This window comes from Prionailurus bengalensis, chromosome B2 (genome assembly GCF_016509475.1).
Source record: "Prionailurus bengalensis isolate Pbe53 chromosome B2, Fcat_Pben_1.1_paternal_pri, whole genome shotgun sequence".
Taxonomy (NCBI): domain Eukaryota; kingdom Metazoa; phylum Chordata; class Mammalia; order Carnivora; family Felidae; genus Prionailurus; species Prionailurus bengalensis.
This window is the reverse complement of record NC_057349.1, coordinates 5,304,151-5,323,044: the sequence shown is the minus strand read 5'-3', so window position 1 is coordinate 5,323,044 and position 18,894 is coordinate 5,304,151. Positions and strand designations below refer to the sequence as shown.

Genomic DNA, 18,894 nt, shown 5'->3' with positions numbered 1-18,894 from the left:
CTACAGTTACATGAAGGCTTATGTACCCAGTACAGGGAATGTTGTGGCAGACGGGAACTGGGCAGACTGACACGTGTCACCTGGCACCCACAGAGCCACCCCATCGGAGTGCTCCGTGGGCTTCCCCATCCGGAGCAAAGCTGCGGCAGGCTGCCTTGCATGACGTTTCCACGAATGTAAGAGTCTGGTTTACAGTCGTCTTTGCGATTTTCCAGTTAATAAAAAGTTCACCTCTTTTAACATCTTAATCTGTCAACCACTGGACAATCACCTTGTTACTGCAGATAAGGAAAAAATTCCTGATAATAAAGTTTATATCGGATTATTTCTAAAGTTTCTCCCAATACTAAAATAAAATAGTATTTCCGTAGCAAATGCTGGGTCAGACTTTCTCCAAACTAGCCTCAAGATCAAGCTGTCAACATGGGACCCGCTTAGTTGCTATTCCGTGCTTATAGAGAATGCATGAGGGGAAAGGACGTAAATTTTGAAGATTTGTGAATTCCAGGGCTCTTCCAATAGTTGTAATCTATCAGATAATCTTGTAAAACATATTTTCTAGATATAACTGCCCCCCACACACATAGCAATACTTTAGGTAGGTAGGTAGGTAAATGTGTGAAGAGATAAACAGATGGACAGATGTACCGATGGATGGATGGATGGATGGATGGATGGATGGATGGGCAGGCAGATGGATAGCTGCATGGGTGGGTGGATGGGTAGACTGATGGACGCATGGGTACACGGTTGGGAGGGCAGGTAGGTGGACGGATAGACAAGTTAAAGTCTGAAGGCAGGCAAGAGAACTTGCCTGCATGGCCACCTCTTTGCTCTCACTCCCAGGACCCAGGGACCACTCATAGAGGACAATATGATGATCATCACTGCTCCAATTTCCATTCAAACACATGGCGTTTTGGGGCAAAGTTATGGTCTGATTTGGTCCTGCGTTGGCAACCGGCGGATGGTCCACAGCACCGCTGCCCGCGAGGACTGCAGTTGTGGAGTCAGTGGCTCCATCCGAGTCTGTAACAGTCAATCTACAAAAAGAAGAGGAGGCCATCATGCTGCAGGAAGATGCCAAGTCTGAGAGCAAATGGCCAATTTAGTCGGCTTACGGCACCCTTCTCAGAACAACTCAGAACGGGTATAAACAGGAATTTGAGGATGAAGCTGAGAAAAGAACAGAGACTTGAGGATTTCTTTTTATTTGTTGCTGTCCATTCACTTTATTTTTAGCTAGTAATCTAGTCACATGATGGAGTTTTATCTTATATGGGTTTTGAGATGCTAGATGAAGAAATCTTCCTCAGCCAACACAGGAGCCTCTCTCTCATACCTGAGACTAAGAATGTGTCGGGTTTAGGTCCCACCTTCAGGTCTGGCCGTGTAGAAGACAGTAGACCGCTCATCGATTTTCATCTACAAAGCTTCTGAATTTTTTTCTTCTTTTATAGAGGACTTAATATAATTATGTTTTCAGGACACTCCTTTCAGGCAATTTAAGGATCAAGCACTTTTAAGTAAAAATGGATGCTAGACCTACACAAGCCAACAACAGGGAGAAGTGTACTGACCCTCATGCGGTAAACTCACTCCTGATGTGGTAACGGATTGGGAAATACGGTTACTTCATCCTTTCGGGGTAAAGACATCCTTTCAGACGTCAGTTCTGAACAGCAATGGGTGCGATTTAGGTGTTCATAGGAATCTGACCCTGAAGCCACGGGAAGAACACGAGCCTTGCTTGTAGTAAGGGTGTGTGCGGGGTCCGTGTGTACAGGGCCGTGTATTCTGTGCACCCTTTCTCACTATCCCGCAGACTCCATGCAACCAAGAGCTGGATGCCGGTTCTGGCTCTGACAGTCAATCAAGTATCCTGAAGTCCTCCCTCCTCAGCCAGGCTGTCAGGACGTGTGCTGGGCCCCTAAGGGAATTTCACCCTAGTAAAAAGGGGACAGCGGCAGCGACCTGCCTCAAGCAGACGATGAATTTAATAAGTATCAAATCATCCTCAACACCCATGACATCGATGTGAGGACGGACGGAACAGACCACACAACTAGAGGGAGAGAAGAGGCCACGTCGTGGAAGGCAAAAGGTGCGGAGACATGATTTGGGAGAGAAACAATCATGGGTGCTGCGGAGGGGAAGAAGCCCTGATCATGGAGAGGGACAGAGGGACAGAGAGAGAGAGAGAGAGAGAGAGAGAGAGAGAGCATGGCACACAGGGGATCACACAAGAAAAGCACTCCCCCAAAACCACTGACTGGGAAAATGAGAGGGGTGATTGCTGGGAGTCTGTACAAGCAGCAGAGCTCAAAGACTGAAGTTTTAGTAGAAGTCCGGGTCGTGGCTGGTGTGGAGCCCAGGGGGCACAGCGGCGCCTCTGCGGGGGAGTGGAGGCCCGGGAGCAGACAGTGCAGTCTGAGGGTCGTGCTGGGAGAGCCAGGTCCCCTTCTTGGAGTGCATTTGGGAGAGGCAGCAATGCCTCTCTGGGGCCAAAGAGCCCTTGGGCTCCACTGGGCCGCCCAGTTCATTGGCACAGGTGCAGAGACACCTGCTGAGGGCAGCTAACCTGGAGGCCAGCCTCTTGCCGAGCTTTACCCTAAACTCTAAGTGCCTGTGCGTTTATGTGACTGACCTTCTGGGACAAACCAGCACCAGCCCCGGAGCAGACACCCTCACCCAGAGGGTCAGCGTGGGTCCCTAAAATTCTGGAACTCAGCTGGTGCACTTGAGATAAAACACACGCCTGCTGGGCAGGCAAGGGGCCCAGACACAGACAGGGTGAAGGCAAGGATCTGAGGGATGCCTGGGACACATGAAGGGAGATTGTTCACTCTTCTGTGGAGGCTTCCTGGACAGTGGCAGGTGCAAACTGCCATCTCTAGCGACAAGGGAGAGGGCAGGTGCCCTTCTTCTCCTGCACCCATCAGCACTGGCAGACCAGGGAGCAGCAGAGCGCCCACAGGGCAGGCGTGAGCCACTTACACCAAGCCCTGCCCCGCTGCACTCTGCAGCTGCTCTGACCTAGGGCTATGGGCCCCTCCCCCAGAAGACCAGCACAAACACCCCCACCTGCACACACCGAGTCTACTGACCACAGAGCGCCACAAAGATTCAGCTCTAGTGGAAATTGGGTCTAGCTTCTTTAAGTAAGCAGACCAAAGTACACATACTTAAAACTCACCACACTCTGGCCAAGGGCAAAACATTGCCCATGGCAGGCAAAGAGAAACTCTGCAGAGGACTGACCTGAGGGAAGGAGCAGCCAAAACACAACAGCAGAGTGCACACAGCATATACCAGAGACAACTCCTGAAGCACCAAGCTCTGGACAGTATATGACCTCTTCTTATAGCCATTACTCTCAAGAGGAGAAAACATAACAGGCTTTCCTAACACACAGAAGACAGAGACTTAGACAAAGTGCCAAGATGGAGGAATTCATCCTAAAAGAAAGAACAAGAAAAGGTCACCGCCAGGGACCTAACTGAAACATATATAAGTAATATGCCTGATTCAGAATTTAAAACAATAATCATAAGGATACTAGCTGGGCTTGAGACAAGCAAAGAAAACACCAGGGAGCCCCTTACTACAGATAAAAGATGTAAAAACTAGTCAGACTGAAATAAAAAATGCAGTAACTGAGATGCAAAACCAACTGGATGCAATGACCACAAAGAGGGCAGAATCAGAGGAACAAATAAGTGATACAGAAGATAAAATTATGGAAAATAATGAAGCTGAAAAGAGAAAGAAAAATCTTAAATCACAAAAGTAGACTTACAGAACTCAGTGACTCCATAATAATAACATTCATTATCATAGGATTCCCAGAAGAAGAAGAGAGGGTAAAAGATGCGGAAGGTTTATTTGAGCAAATAAGGGCTGAAAACTTCCTAATCTGGGGGAGGAAACAGATATCCAAATCCAGGAGGCACAGAGGACTCCCATCAAAATCAACAAAAGCAGGCCAACACTTGCAAAACACAGACATAAGGAAAGAATCCTAAAAGCAGCAAGGGAAAAGAAATTCCTAATCTACAAGGGAAGAAAAATGCAGTTAGCAGCAGATCTCTCCAAAGAAACTTGGCAGGCAGAAGGGAGTGGCATGATATATGCAAAGTGCTAAAGGGGAAAAGTATGTAGCCAAGAACGCTCTATCCACCAAGGCTGCCATTCAGAATAGAAGAGATAGAGTTTCCTGGACAAACAAAAACTAAAGGAGTTCATGACCACTAACCCAGTCCTGATGAAATATAATTGAGGACTCTCTGAGCAGGAAAGAAAAACCAAAAATAACAGAGAAAATCCTCGGAAATGACTTTACAGGCAATATGCTAGCACTAAATTCGTATCTGTCAATAATCACTCTGAATCTAAATGGACTATATGCTCCAATCAAAAGACATAGGGTATCAGAATGTATAAAAAAACAAGGCTCATCTGTATGATGCCAACAAGGGACTCATTTTAGACCTAAAGTCACCTACAGATTGAAAGTGTGGGATGGAGAAACATTTATGCTAATGGATGTCAAAAGAAAGCCAGAGTAGTTGTGCTTATATCAGACAAACTGTATTTTAAATCAAAGGCTATAACAAGAGAGGAGAAGGGCACTATATCATAATAAAAGGGTTTGTCCAACAAGATCTTACAATTATAAATATTTATGTGTCCAACGTGAAGGCCCCATATATATAAATCAATTAATAACAAACATAAAGAAGCTCATTGTTAATACTATAGTAATAGTAGGAGACTTTAATACCTAACTTACAACAATGGACAGATCATCTAAGCAAAAAAACAACAAGGAAACAATGACTTTCAATGACACATTGGACCAGATGGACTTAATAGGTATATTCAGAACATTTCATCCTGAAGCAGCAGAACACACATTCTTTCCAAATGTACCTGGCACATTCTACAGAATAGATCACATACTGGGTCACAAATCAGCCCTCAACAAATAAAACAAGATGGAGAACATACTATGCATATTTTCCAACTACAACACTATGAAACATGAAGTCAAACACAAGAAAAAATTTGGAACGACAACAAATACATGGAGGTTAAAGACCATCCTACTTAAGAATGAATGGGTTAATGAGGGAATTAAAGAATTAAAAAATACATGGAAGTGGGGGAGGGGCCAAGATGGCAGAACACCATGGAAGTTTTTTTTTGCATCTCTCATCCCTGCAATATAGCCAGATCAACACTAAACCATCCTGCACACCTAGAATACTGATTTGAGGTATAATAACACAACACTCTGCACAACCTGAACCAGCAGGTACATGGCACGGAGAGGTGACTGGGGGAGAAAGCCGCAGAGGGCAGGGAGTTGTTTTTGCTTTCAGAGAGAGGACAGAGCCAGGGGCAGAGTACGGAAAGCATCCCTCACGCCTGAAAGCATCTCGAGAGATAAGAAGAGTATGCAAGGGACTGAACAAAAGAGGGAGGTACCGCCTGGCAACATGACAGCTTGAGCATGGACAGTGTAAAAGCAGGGTGTGGACAGAATCCAGGGACAAAGGAGGGGTGCACAATTGCTGATCGGGGAGAGCACAGAGTTCTGATACTAGAGACTGGGTAGCTGGGTGACACCATTTTCACCCTTCCTGCACATGTGCATACACACCTACAGGTGCCACAACAATCCACCCCAGTAAGCCAAGCAGCACCATCTAGTGAGAAACGGAGCCGTAACACTAAGCCCTGCCCAACTGGGACAACCTTGCTCTTCAGGAACACCACAAGTCTCTCTGCCTGCTTAGTTTACGGACTATAAAGTGCTTCCTACTTCCACTTTTAGGGGAAACCGATGTAATTTCAATCATACCTCAGCCTGTTTACTGGTCCATCTATTCAATTTTTTTTCCTTTTTTTCTTATAATTGGATACAGAAACAGAAAAAATTTATTTTTATTTTCCATTTCTATTAAAAATATTTTTATTTAGTTTTTTTACTGTATTTTTTACTGTTTTATAAGTTTTTCAAATTCTATTTTTTACTTCCATCATTTCATTTTGTTCTCATTGTATTTTTTTCAAAGTTTCAAACATTTTCCTTTTTTTTCTTATCTTTCCCTTTTTACTCTAATCTATCAAGCTCCTTTCAACAATCACACCAGAACACACCTAAGATCTAGCATCCTTTATTCTTTTTGTGTTTTTAATATTTTAATTTTAATTTTTTTTTACCTTATTAATTCCTTTTCTTCCTTCAAAATGATGAAATGAAGGAATTCACCCCAAAAGAAAGAACAGGAAGAAATGACAGCCAAGGACTTAACACAGATACAAGCAAGATGTCTGAACCAGAATTTAGAATCATGATATTAAGAATACTAGCTGGGGTTGAAAACAGTTTAGAATCCCTTTCTATGGAGGTAAAAGCTAGTCGGGATGAAATAAAAAATGTTATAACTGAGCTGCAATCTTGAACAGATGCCACAGCAGCAAGAATGGATGAGTCAGAGCAGAGAATCAGCAATACAGATGACAAACTTAGGGAAAACAATGAAGTAGAAAAAACAAGGGAGACTAAGGCAAAAGAGCACGATTTAAGAAAGAGAGAAATTAGTGACTCATTAAAAAGCAACAGCATCAGGGGCGCCTGGGTGGCGCAGTCGGTTAAGCGTCCAACATCAGCCAGGTCACGATCTTGCGGTCCGTGAGTTCGAGCCCCTCGTCAGGCTCTGGGCTGACGGCTCAGAGCCTGGAGCCTGCTTCCAATTCTGTGTCTCCCTCTCTCTGCCCCTCCCCCGTTCATGCTCTGTCTCTCTCTGTCCCAAAAAAATAAAATAAACGTTGAAAAAAAAAAAGCAACAGCATCAGAATCAGAGGGGACCCCGAAGATGAAGAGAGAGAAGAAATGGTAGATAGGTTATGTGAGCAAATCACAGCAGAAAACTTTCCTAACCTGGGGAAAGACCCAGACATCAAAATCCAGGAAGCACAGAGGACTCCCATTAGATTCAACAGAAACCAACCATCAACAGGGCATATCATAGTCAAATTCACAAAATCCTCAAGCAAGGAAAGAATCATGAAAGCAACAAGGGAAAAAATTCCTTACCCTACAAGGGAAAACAGATCAGGTTTGCAACAGACCTATCCACAGAAACTTGGCAGGCCAGAAAGGAGTGGCAGGATATATTCAATGTGCTGAATTGGAAAAATATGCAGCCAAGAATTCTTTATCCAGCAAGGCTGTCATTCAAAATAGAAGGAGAGATAAAAAGTTTCACAGAAAACAAAAATTAAAGGAGTTCTTGATCACTAAACCAGCCCTGCAAGAAATTTTCAGGGGGACTCTCTGAGAGGAGAAAAGATGGGGGGGGGGGAGGAGAAAAAAAGGACCAAAAGCAACAAAGACTAGAAAGGAACAGAGAATGCCACCAGAAACTCCAACTCTATAGGCAAAACAATGGCAATAAATTCATATCTTTCAGTGCTCACTCTAAATGTCAAAGGACTAAATGTCCCAATCAAAATACATAGGGTAACAGAATGGATAAGAAAACAAGATCCATCTATATGCTGTTTACAAGAGACCCACTTTAGACCTAAATACACCTTCAGATTGAAAGAAAGGGGATGGAGAACCATCTATCATGCTAACAGTCACTAAAAGAAAGCTGGAGTAGCCATACTTGATATCAGACAATCTAGACTTTAAAATAAAGAGATGAAGAAGGGCATTATATCATAATTAAGGGGTCTATCCACCAAGAAGATCTAACAATTGTAAACATTTATGCTCCAAATGTGAGAGCATCCAAAAGTATAAATCAATTAATCACAAACATAAAGAAACTCATTGATAATACCATAATAGTAGGGGACTTCAACACCCCACTAACAGCAATGGACAGATCATCTAAACACAAGATCAACAAGGAAACACTGGCTCTGAATGACACACTGGACCAGATGAACTTAACAGATATATTCAGAACATTTCATCTTAAAGTAGGGGGAATAAGCTTAGGAATTCCCTGAGCCTGCACTGATGTGTTAACAAGGCATAAAGAATTACAAAGCCATAGCATGCTCACATCCAAGCTTGCATAAACAAGATTAGGCCCAGAGGATAGAGCGGAGGGGGGGCAAAGGCCCCCAGAATAGGGTGGGGGGGGCCAAAGCCCCAAGGATGGGGGGGCAAGGCCCCCAGAATAGAGAGGGGGGAAAACACCCCCATACAAATGTATATGAATTGTAAATTTATATATTTATTTATAAATAACTTTATAAATGCTTATAAATGTATAAGCAAGATTAGGCAGTCAGGGCGAAAGCGCCCCCTAATTTAGTGCTATAGCAGAAAGCTGCTTTCATAGGAAGGAAGGACCAAATCAGGTAAATAGGGCTATAAACCACTGCAGGTGAAGCTGCCCAGATGGGAGCTGATTAGTAAAAGAAAAGGTGCCTTGTTAACCCTGAGGTTACTTGCTCTGTCTGTCTCATCCCCTAAGCTAGCTAAGACAAACAGACATGGCACCTCCTGTCTGTCATTAACAACCATCTGCCCATCTGCCCAGCACCAGGATTTTTTTTTATATTGACCCAAACCCCAAACACTGTATATCCTCAAAACCCCTTTTCCCTCATACCGTTGAGTTAACGTTCAAAGATTCATTGTCTGTTTGTGCAGGCCCATCATGTTTGTAAGCATTCTGATCTTAATAAATATGGAGCCAGGACCCTTATTCAGGGCTCTTGTCTTTTCCCGGACATTAGCCATCTCTCGGTTTCAGTCTCGCATCCGCTCTCTTCCTGGACAAGAAAGAATGTTAGACTAAGAGTCTATGACACTAAAGCAGCAGAATACACATTCTTCTCCAGTGTACATGGGATGTTCTCCAGAATAGATCACATACTAGGACACAAATCAGCGCTCAACAAGTACAAAAAGATCCAGATCATACCGTGCATATTTTCAGACCACAGTGCTGTGCAACTCGAAATCAAAAACAAGAAAAAAATGTAGAAAGATAACAAATACTTGGAGACTAAAGAACATCCTACTAAGGAATGAATGGGCTGACCAAAAAGTTAGAGAGGAAATTAAAAAGTACATAGAAGCCAATGAAAATGGTAATACCACAGCCCAAAACCTCTGGGACACAGCAAAGGCTGTCATAAGAGGAAAGTATATAGCAATCCAGGCCTTCCTAAAGAAGGAAGAAAGGCCACAGATACACAACCTAACCTTACACCTTAAAGAGCTGGAAAAAGAAGAGCAAATAAAACCCCAAAACAGCAGAAGACAGGAAATAATAAAGATTAGAGTAGAAATCATTGCTATTGAAAGCAATAAAACAGTGGAACAGATCAATGAAACCAGAAGCTAGTTCTTTGAAAAAACTCACAAAACCGATAAACTCCTAGCCAGTTTGATCAAGAAAAAGGAAAGGACTCAAATAAATAAAATCAAGAATGAAAGAGGACAGATCACAACAAACACAGCAGAAATACAAATAATAGTAAGAGAATATTATCAGCACTTATATGCTCAAAAAATGGGCAATCTGGAAGAGATGGACAAATTCCTAGAAATATATATACCAAAACGGAAACAGGAAGAAATAGAAAATTTGAACAGACCCATTACGAGTAAAGAAATCGGATTAGTAATAAAAAATCTCCCAAATAACAAGAGTCCAGGGCTGGATGGCTTTCCAGGGGAAATCTACCAAACATTTAAAGAAGAGTTAACACCTATTCTCTTGAAGCTGTTCCAAAAAATAGAAATGGAAGGAAAACTTCCAAACTCATTCTATGAAGCCAGCATTACCTTGATTCCAAAACCAGACAAAGACCCCACTAAAAAGGAGAACTATAGACCAATTTCCCTGATAAACATGGACGCAAAACTCCTCAACAAAATACTAGCCAACCAGATCCAACAATACATTAAAAAAATTATTCACCATGACCAAGTGGGATTTATACCTGGTATACAGGGCTGGTTCAATATCCACAAAACAATCAATGTGATACATCACCTCAATAAAAGAAAGGACAAGAACCACATGATTCTCTCAACAGATGCAGAGAAAGCATTTGACAAAATACAGCATCCTTTCTTCAAAAAAACCCTCAAGAAAGTAGGGATAGAAGGATCACCTCAAGACTGTAAATGCCATATATGAAAGACCCAACGCTAACATCATCCTCAATGGGGAAAAACAGAGCTTCCTCCCTAAGGTCAGGAACAAGACAGGGATGTCCACTCTCACCACTGTTATTCAACATAGTATTGTCAGTCTTAGCTTCAGCAGACAACACAAAGACATCAAAGGCATCCAAATTGGCCAGGAGGAGGCCAAACTTTCACTCTTTGCAGCTGACATGACACTCTGTATGGAAAACCCAAGATTCCACCAAAAAACTTGCTAGAACTGATCCGTGAATGCAGCAAAGTTGAAGGATATAAAAATCAATGCACAGAAATTGGTTGCATTCCTATACACCAATAATGAAGCAACAGAAAGAGAAATCAAGGAATCGATCCCATTTACAACTGCACCAAAAACCATAATAAAATACCTAGTAATAAATCTAACCAAACAGGTGAAAAATCTGTACACTGAAAACTATAGAAGCTTATGAAAGAAATTGAGGAAGACACAAAAAAATGGAAAAAGATTTCATGCTCCTGGATAGGAAGAACAAATATTGTTAAAATGTCAATACTACCCAAAGCAATCTACATATTCAATGCAATCCCTATCAAAATAACACCAGCATTCTATACAGAGCTAGAGCAAGCAATCCTAAAATTCATATGGAACCACAAAAGGCCCTGAATAGCCAAAGTAATTTTGAAGAAGAAAACCACAGCTGGAGGCATCACAATCCCAGACTTCAGGCTGTATTACAAAGCTGTAATCATCAAGACAGTATGGTACTGGCACAAAAACAGACACTGAGATCAATGGAACAGAACAGAGAACCCAGAAATGGACCCACAGACATATGGCCAACTAATCTTTGACAAAGCAGGACAGAATATCCAATGGAATAAAGACAGTCTCTTCAGCAAGTGGTGCTGGGAAAACTGGACAGCGACATGCAGAAGAATGAACCTGGACCACTTTCTTACACCAGACACAAAAATAAACTCAAAATGGATGAAAGACCTAAACGTAAGACAGGAAGCCATCAAAATACTAGAGGAGAAAGCAGGCAAAAACCTCTCTGACTTCGGCCGCAGCAATTTCTTACTCAACACATCTCTGGGAAAGAAAAGCAAAAATGAACTATTGGGACCTCATCAAAATAAAAACCTTCTGCACAGTGAAGGAAACAATCAGCAAAACTAAAAGGCAACTGACAGAATGGGAGAAGATATTTGCATATGACATATCTGGTAAAGGGTTAGTATCAAAATTTATAAAGAACTTATCAACTCAACACCCCATAAATAAATAATCCAGTTAAGGAATGGGCAGAAGATGTGAAAAGACATTCGTTAAAGACATACAGATGGCCAACAGACACATGAAAAGATGTTCAACATCATTCATCATCAGGGAAATGCAAATCAAAAGTACAATGAGTTATCACCTAACACCCATAAGAATGGCTAAGATTAACAACACAAGAAACCACACATGTTGGTGAGGATGTGGACAAAGGGGAACCCTCTCATACTGTTCGTGGGAATGCAAACTGGTGCAGCCACCATGGAAAACAGCATGTAGTTTCCTCAAAGAGTAAAACATAGAACTACCCTATGACCCAGCCATGGCGCTACCAGGCATTTACTCAAGGATACAAAAAATACAGATTCAATTGAACTCTAATCTTTGTAGCAGCATTATCAACAACAGCAAACTATGGAGAGAGCCCAAACGTCCACCAACTGATGAATGAAGAAAAGGTGGTATATATACACAATGGAATACTACTCAACCATGAAAAAGAATGAAATCTCGCCATTTCCAACGTGGATGGAACTACAGTGTTTTATACTAAGCCATTTAAGTCAGTCAGAGAAAAACAAGTATCATGTGTTTCATTCATATGTGAAATTTTTTTTTTTAATTTTTTTTTCAACGTTTATTTATTTTTGGGACAGAGCATGAACGGGGGAGGGGCAGAGAGAGAGAGGGAGACACAGAGTCGGAAACAGGCTCCAGGCTCTGAGCCATCAGCCCAGAGCCCGACGCGGGGCTCGAACCCACGGACCGCGAGATCGTGACCTGGCTGAAGTCGGACGCTCAACCGACTGCGCCACCCAGGCGCCCCCATATGTGAAATTTAAGAAACAAAACAGATGAAGATAAGGGAAGGAAGAGGAAAAAAGAAAGGGAAACAAGCCATAAGAGACTCTTAAGATACAGAACAAACTAAGGGTTGATGGAGGGGGAGGAGGGAATGGGCTAGGTGGGGGATGGGTATTAAAAAGGACACTTGTGGGGCGCCTGGGTGGCTCAGTCGGTTAAGCGTCCGACTTCAGCTCAGGTCACGATCTCACGGTCCGTAAGTTCGAGCCCCGCGTCGGGCTCTGGGCTGATGGCTCAGAGCCTGGAGACTGCTTCCGATTCTGTGTCTCCCTCTCTCTCTGCCTCTCCCCCGTTCATGCTCTGTCTCTCTCTGTCTCAAAAATAAAATAAACGTTAAAAAAAAAAAGAGTGTGTTTCTTGATAAAAAAAAAAAAAAGGACACTTGTGATAAGCACTGTGTGTTGTATGTAAGTGTTGAATCACTGAATTCTACTCCTGAAACCAATATTGTGCTCTATGTTAACTAAGTACAATTTAAATAAAAACTTGGAAAAAAAAGAATCAAAAGTACCTCGTAAAGTGACATTTCACTATACATAAATTTTATCCCAAAAAATAAGTGCTGGAGAAAGGCTTTTAATAATAATTTTCCTGAAGTTCCCACAAGGTTTTATATGATGAAGCTCTCCCACAAGTCTACCTTAGTAAAACCCTCAGATAAAAGGAAGCAATGATTTGGCAACATATGACAAAGTCCTTAAAAACATACAGGACTCTGACCGGAGATTTTACTTGTACTCCTAAATTTAACTATAAGGATGTTAGCCCAAACACTGAATAATGGGGCCCAATTTTTTTCTTTCATTTTTTTTCTTCTTTCTCTTTATTTTTTGTGTATTTATTTATTTATTTTTTCAATATATGAAATTTATTGTCAAATTGGTTTCCATACAACACCCAGTGCTCATCCCAAAAGGTAATGGGGCCCAATTGATAAAATACAATGTATCAGCACAGCACCAAACATGATGTTACAGAATATTTACTGAGGTGGATATTCATGATACATGGAATCCAAATCCAGACCCACACACGTGTGAGAAATTGACAGAGTTGTGACCTGCAGACTGGGAAAAGATATGCCCGACCGGCCAATAAACGGTACTGGGACAACTGGCTGATTATCCATATGCGGAAAATTAGACTGGCTCTCACAACACTATAAAAACTCAGATGTGAAAGATAAAACTTTTAAATTTTCATTAAATCTAGGGGCGCCTGGGTGGCTCAGTCGGTTGAGTGTCACGGCCCAGGTCACGATCTCACGGTTTGTGAGTTCGAGCCCCGTGTCGGGCTCTGTGCTGACGGCTAGGAGCCTGGAGCCTGCTTCGGATTCTGTGTCTCCCTCTCTCTGCCCCTTCCCTGCTCATGCTCTGTCTTTCTCTCTCAAAAATGAATAAACGTTAAAAAAAAAAAAATTAAACAAGTCCAGAAAATCCTGGAAGATTTGCTCCATGTGCATGTAATCCACACATCAAAAAAAAAAAAAAATCTAGAAGATAGCTTCTAAACATCCTATACATTTTGATCTAATAAGAAAAAAAATGTTTTAAGTTCATGTAGGTACAGAAAAAAGACCATAAACATAAATGCCATACAGTTAAGGGTGTTTATTTCCAGACAGACTTATGAGGGATATTTTTTTCTTTCTAATTATAGATACATGATGAGTTTTTATTTATTTATTTTTTAATTTTTTTTTAACGTTTATTTTTTGAGACAGAGAGAGACAGAGCATGAACAGGGGAGGGTCAGAGAGAGAGGGAGACACAGAATCTGAAATGGGCTCCAGGCTCTGAGCTGTCAGCACAGAGCCCGACGCGGGGCTCGAACTCATGGACCGCATGAGGAGTTTTTAAAAACTTTTATGGCAAATGTGCATTATTCTCTTTTAAAGGTTTTTTTTTTCTCAAGTTTATTTATTTATTTTGAGAGGGAGAGAGAGTGGGACAGGGACAGGGGGAGGGGGGGAGGGAGAGCGACAGGGAGAGGGAGAGGGGGAGAAAGAGAGAGAGACAGAGAGAGAGAGAGAGAGAGAGAGAGAATGAATCCCAAGCAGGCTCCACACTGTCAGTACAGAGCCCAAAGCGGGGCTTGAACCCACAAACCATGAGTTCGTGACCTGAGCTGAAGTCGGATGCTCAACCAACTGAGACACCCAGGCGCCCCTGCTTTATTCTTACCATAAGAAGAAAAGTATATTATTAACTCCCCAATTATTACTTGTCTCTTGAAACCCTGTATCTCTTCTGAATCCAGCTGTGACTGCCTTGCCAAGGGGGTAAACTAAAAACACACACAAAGACCCCGCCCCAGAGACATGCCGATGGCAAACAGGCACAGGAAAAGAGGCCCCACCTCACGTCATGGGGCAAATGCAAATTAAAACAACAATGAGAGAGCACCACACACCTGTTTGAATGGCCAAAGTCGAAACTCTGATGGCACCCAGTGCTGGTGAGGGTGTAGAAAAGCTCTCCTTCACTGCAGGTGGGAAAGCCAAAGGTCCAGCCACTTTGCAAGACAGCTTGCTGGTTTCTCTCAAAACCTGAACATATTCTTACCGTATGATCCAGCACTCACACTCCTTGGGATTTGCCCAAAGGAGCTGAAGGCTTAAGTCCACACGAAAATCTGTACATGGATATTTACGGCAGCTTTATTTGCATTGGGTCAATGGAGAAATAAACTGTGGTCCACCCAGACAATGGAATATTACTCAGTGCTAAAAAGAAATGAGCTATCAAGCCATGAAAGGGCAAAGAAGAGCCATAAATGCACTTTACGAAGTAAAAGAAGCCAATCTGAGAAGGGTACTTACTGCACAATTCTGAGTATATGACATTCTGGAAGAGGCAAAACTATGAAGACAGTAAAAAGACCAGTGTTTACCAGAGAGGGGGCAGGGGAGACAGATGAATTAGTGGAGCACAGAGGATTTTTGGGGAGAGAACACGATAGATACCTGCGCGATATCGATGTATGAGATTATGACAGCCATCTGCCATTACACATTTGTCCAAACCCATAGAATGTACAGCAGCAAGAAGGAACCCTAAGGCTGCAGGCTTGAACTATAGGCTTCAACTGATTAGGATGCATTAGTGTTGACTCATCCTGGGTAAAATACATACAATGCTTGCGAATGATGTTCATGATGGGGGCAGCTATGCATAGGTCGGGGCAGAAGGCATGTGGGAAATCTCTGCACCTTCCTGTCAATTTTACTGTAAAACCTAAAACTGCTCTAAAAAAAAAATAAAGTTAAAAAAAAAAAAACAGCCACACATGAACATTGGATGCCCCATGTGGCTGCTCACCCAGCCTTCACAGAGGCTACAGATTCCTCGAGATCCACTCTTAATAATAAAATAAGCTCGCAGAACTAGCTAAGTCTGTCTTTCTGTCTGTCTGTCTTTCTTTGTCTCTCTCTCTTTTAGTATGGTGAAGAATATATAAAATAAAAAGTACCATTTTAACTATTTTTAACTATGTAATTCAGTGGTATTAAGTACATTTACACTATTGTGTAATCCCTATGGCCATCCATTTCCAGAACTTTGTCATCATCCCAACTGAAACTCTGTATCCATTAAGCACTAACTCTACATTTCCCCTCTCCCATCCCCCCGCCCAGGGCGACCACTATTCTGCTTTCTATCTCTATCAATTCGTCTACTCTACCTCATGTAAGTGGGATCGTCTGTCCCTTGTGAATGGCTTCATTCACTTCACCTAATGTCTTCGAGGTTCATCCATGTTATAGTATATGTCAGAATTTCGTTTTCTGAGGCTGAATAATATTCCATTATATGCGTGTACCACATTTTGCTGACCCCTTCATCTGTGGATGGACATTTTGGCTGTCCCACCTTTTGGCTATTATGAGGAATGCAGCTATGAACATTGGTGCATGTTACAGACTGAATATTTGTGTCTCCCGCCCCAAATTCGTATGATGAAACCTAATCCCTGATGTGATTGGTACTTCAAAGTGGGGCCTTCAAGAGGTGATTAGATCATTACGGCAGAGAATGGGATCGGTGCCCTTGTAAAAGAGACCTCAGAGAGCTCCCTTACCCCTTTCTCAATCCTTCTGCCATGTGAGGACACAGCGAGAAAGTGGCTGTCTATGAACGAGGAAACGGACCCTCACCAGACACCCAAGCTGCCAGCACCCTAACCTTGGACTGCATAGCCTCCAGAACTATAAGGAACAAATTTCTGTCATTTATAAGCCACCCAGACTCTAGTACTTTTGCTGTAATCGTCCAAACAGACTAAGATGGTATGCAAGCACGAATCCTGCTGTCAATTCTTCTGGGTATACATACCTACAAGCGAGACTGCAGATACGGTCATTCTAGGTTTACTCTTTTGGGGAACTGCCAAACTGTCTTCCAAGCAGCTGCATAACTTCACGTTCCTACCAGCAATGCACAAGGGCTCCCATTTCGTCATAGCCTCACCAACACGTGCTATTTTCCAGTTTTTAAATGATAGCTATACTAATGCAGTAGAGTGCTTCTTAAACTGATATTACAAATAAACCAGAACAGGAGTTTTCACAACATACATACAATTTAAAATGCTCCAGAGATGAATCCAGTCAGATGCTTGGGAGCTTCTTAACCTAGTCAGACTCTGGCGCGACTGGGTGGCTCAGTCGGTTGGGCATCTGATTTCAGCTCAGGTCATGATCTCGCAGTCTATGAGTTCAAGCCCCAGGTCAAGCTCTGCGCTGACAGCTCAGAGCCTGGAGCCTGCTTCAGATTCTGTATCTCCCTCTCTCTGCCCCTCCACCACTAACACTCTGTCTCTGTCTCTCTCAAAAGTAAATAAACATTAAAAAAATATTTTTTAAAACATCCTAGTCAGACTTCAGAGGATTTATAAATATATGGATGCACTGATAGACCCATGAATGGATTTCACAGAAGTACGAATATATGCTCCTTCTTTGAAATCATTGGATTCTTGGGGCACCTGGGTGGCTCGGTCAGTTGAGCGTCCGACTTCGGCTCAGGTCACGATCTCATGGTCCGTGAGTTCGAGCCCCGCGTCGGGCTCTGTGCTGACGGCTCAGAGCCTGGAGCCTGTTTCAGATTCTGTGTCTCCCTCTCTCTCTGACCCTCCCCCGTTCATGCTCTGTCTCTGTCTCAAAAATAAATAAACGTTAGAAAAAAATTAAAAAAAAAAAATGAAATCATTGGATTCTTAAAGTGGTATATGAGATCTTAAAAATGTAATAAACCAAAATGTTTATGATACAGGCAAATAGTGGAGGAAAATTATAGTTTTAAAAGCTTTATAGACATTCAAGGAAGATCTAATATGAATGATCCAAGATTCTGGTCTAAGAATTTATAAGAAGAGCAAAGTAAACCAAAGTAAACAGAAGTAAAGAAATAGTAGAGATAAGAGCAGAAATCAACAAATTAAAAAACAAAGTAAGCAAAGCTCTAGTTATGTTAATAATTAGTTTGAAAATATAAACAAAATTAACAAAAACCTTAATCACACTGATCAAGAAGAAAAGAGAACACAAATCACCAATGGTGGAAATGAAGATGGGGTTATCACCACAGACCCTACAGGCATGAAAGGATAATATGAAAATACTTATAAAATCCTTTGAACCAACAAATCTGACAATTTAGATGAACAGGCAGAATTCTTGAAAAATGCAACTTACCACAAACCACAAGAAAAAAAAACAAAAACAGAAAACCTAAACAGCCTTACAGCTATTTTAAAAATTGCATTTGTTACCCAAAACTTTTCCAAAAAGAAGGGCATCTGGGTAGCTCTGTCCATTAAGCATCTGACTCTTGGTTTTGGCTCAGGTCACGATCTCTCATCCATGAGACTGAGCCCCGCGTGGAGCTCTGTGCTGACAACACAGAGCCTACTTGGGATTCTCTCTCCCCCTCTCTCTCTGCCGTTACCCTGCTCACACTCTCTCACTCTCAAAAAATAAATAAATAAACGTGTAAAAAAATAATAAATAGCATCCATTTAAAACAAAACCAGAAAAACTTTCCCCAAAAGAAAATTCCAGGCCCAGGTGATTTTACCGGTGAATTCTATAAAATATTCAAGAAGAAATCCCACCAGTTGTTCACAAATGTTTCAGAAAGAGAAGAAGGAATGGATCACTAGCCAGCTTGTTTTAATAGGCCAGTGTGATCCTCAGACCCGAAGTTGAGAAAGACATTGCAAGAAGAGAAAGGCATAGACCAATACCTTTCATGAAGACAAAAAACCCTTAGCAAAATAGTAGTAAGTTTAATCTAAGGCTAAACAAAGAGGATATAATGACCATATAGCATTTAACCCATGAACACAAGGTTGATTTCACATTCAAAAATATCACACAATACATAAAAATAACTCAAAATAGATCCTAGATCTGAATATAAAACCTAGAACTACAAAAGTTCTAGGAAGAAACCATAGGAAAGCTTTGCAGTCTTGGGATAGGCAATGGTTACTTAAAACAGAACACAAAAAGCATGAAAAAAAAGAAAAAAAAAATTGATGAATCACACCTAATAGAAATTCAAAACTT

The 18,894-nt window shown here is 41.8% G+C and overlaps 1 protein-coding gene across 1 annotated transcript in view; it reads right to left on the bottom strand.

Annotated features, from left to right (window-relative positions):
• Positions 1-18,894, bottom strand: part of LOC122489166 (dyslexia-associated protein KIAA0319-like) — a 54,356-nt gene that overhangs the window by 24,198 nt on the left and 11,264 nt on the right. The window contains 1 exon segment of the mRNA XM_043590702.1: positions 815-1,043. Within this exon segment, the coding sequence (XP_043446637.1) occupies positions 815-1,043 (229 nt within the window).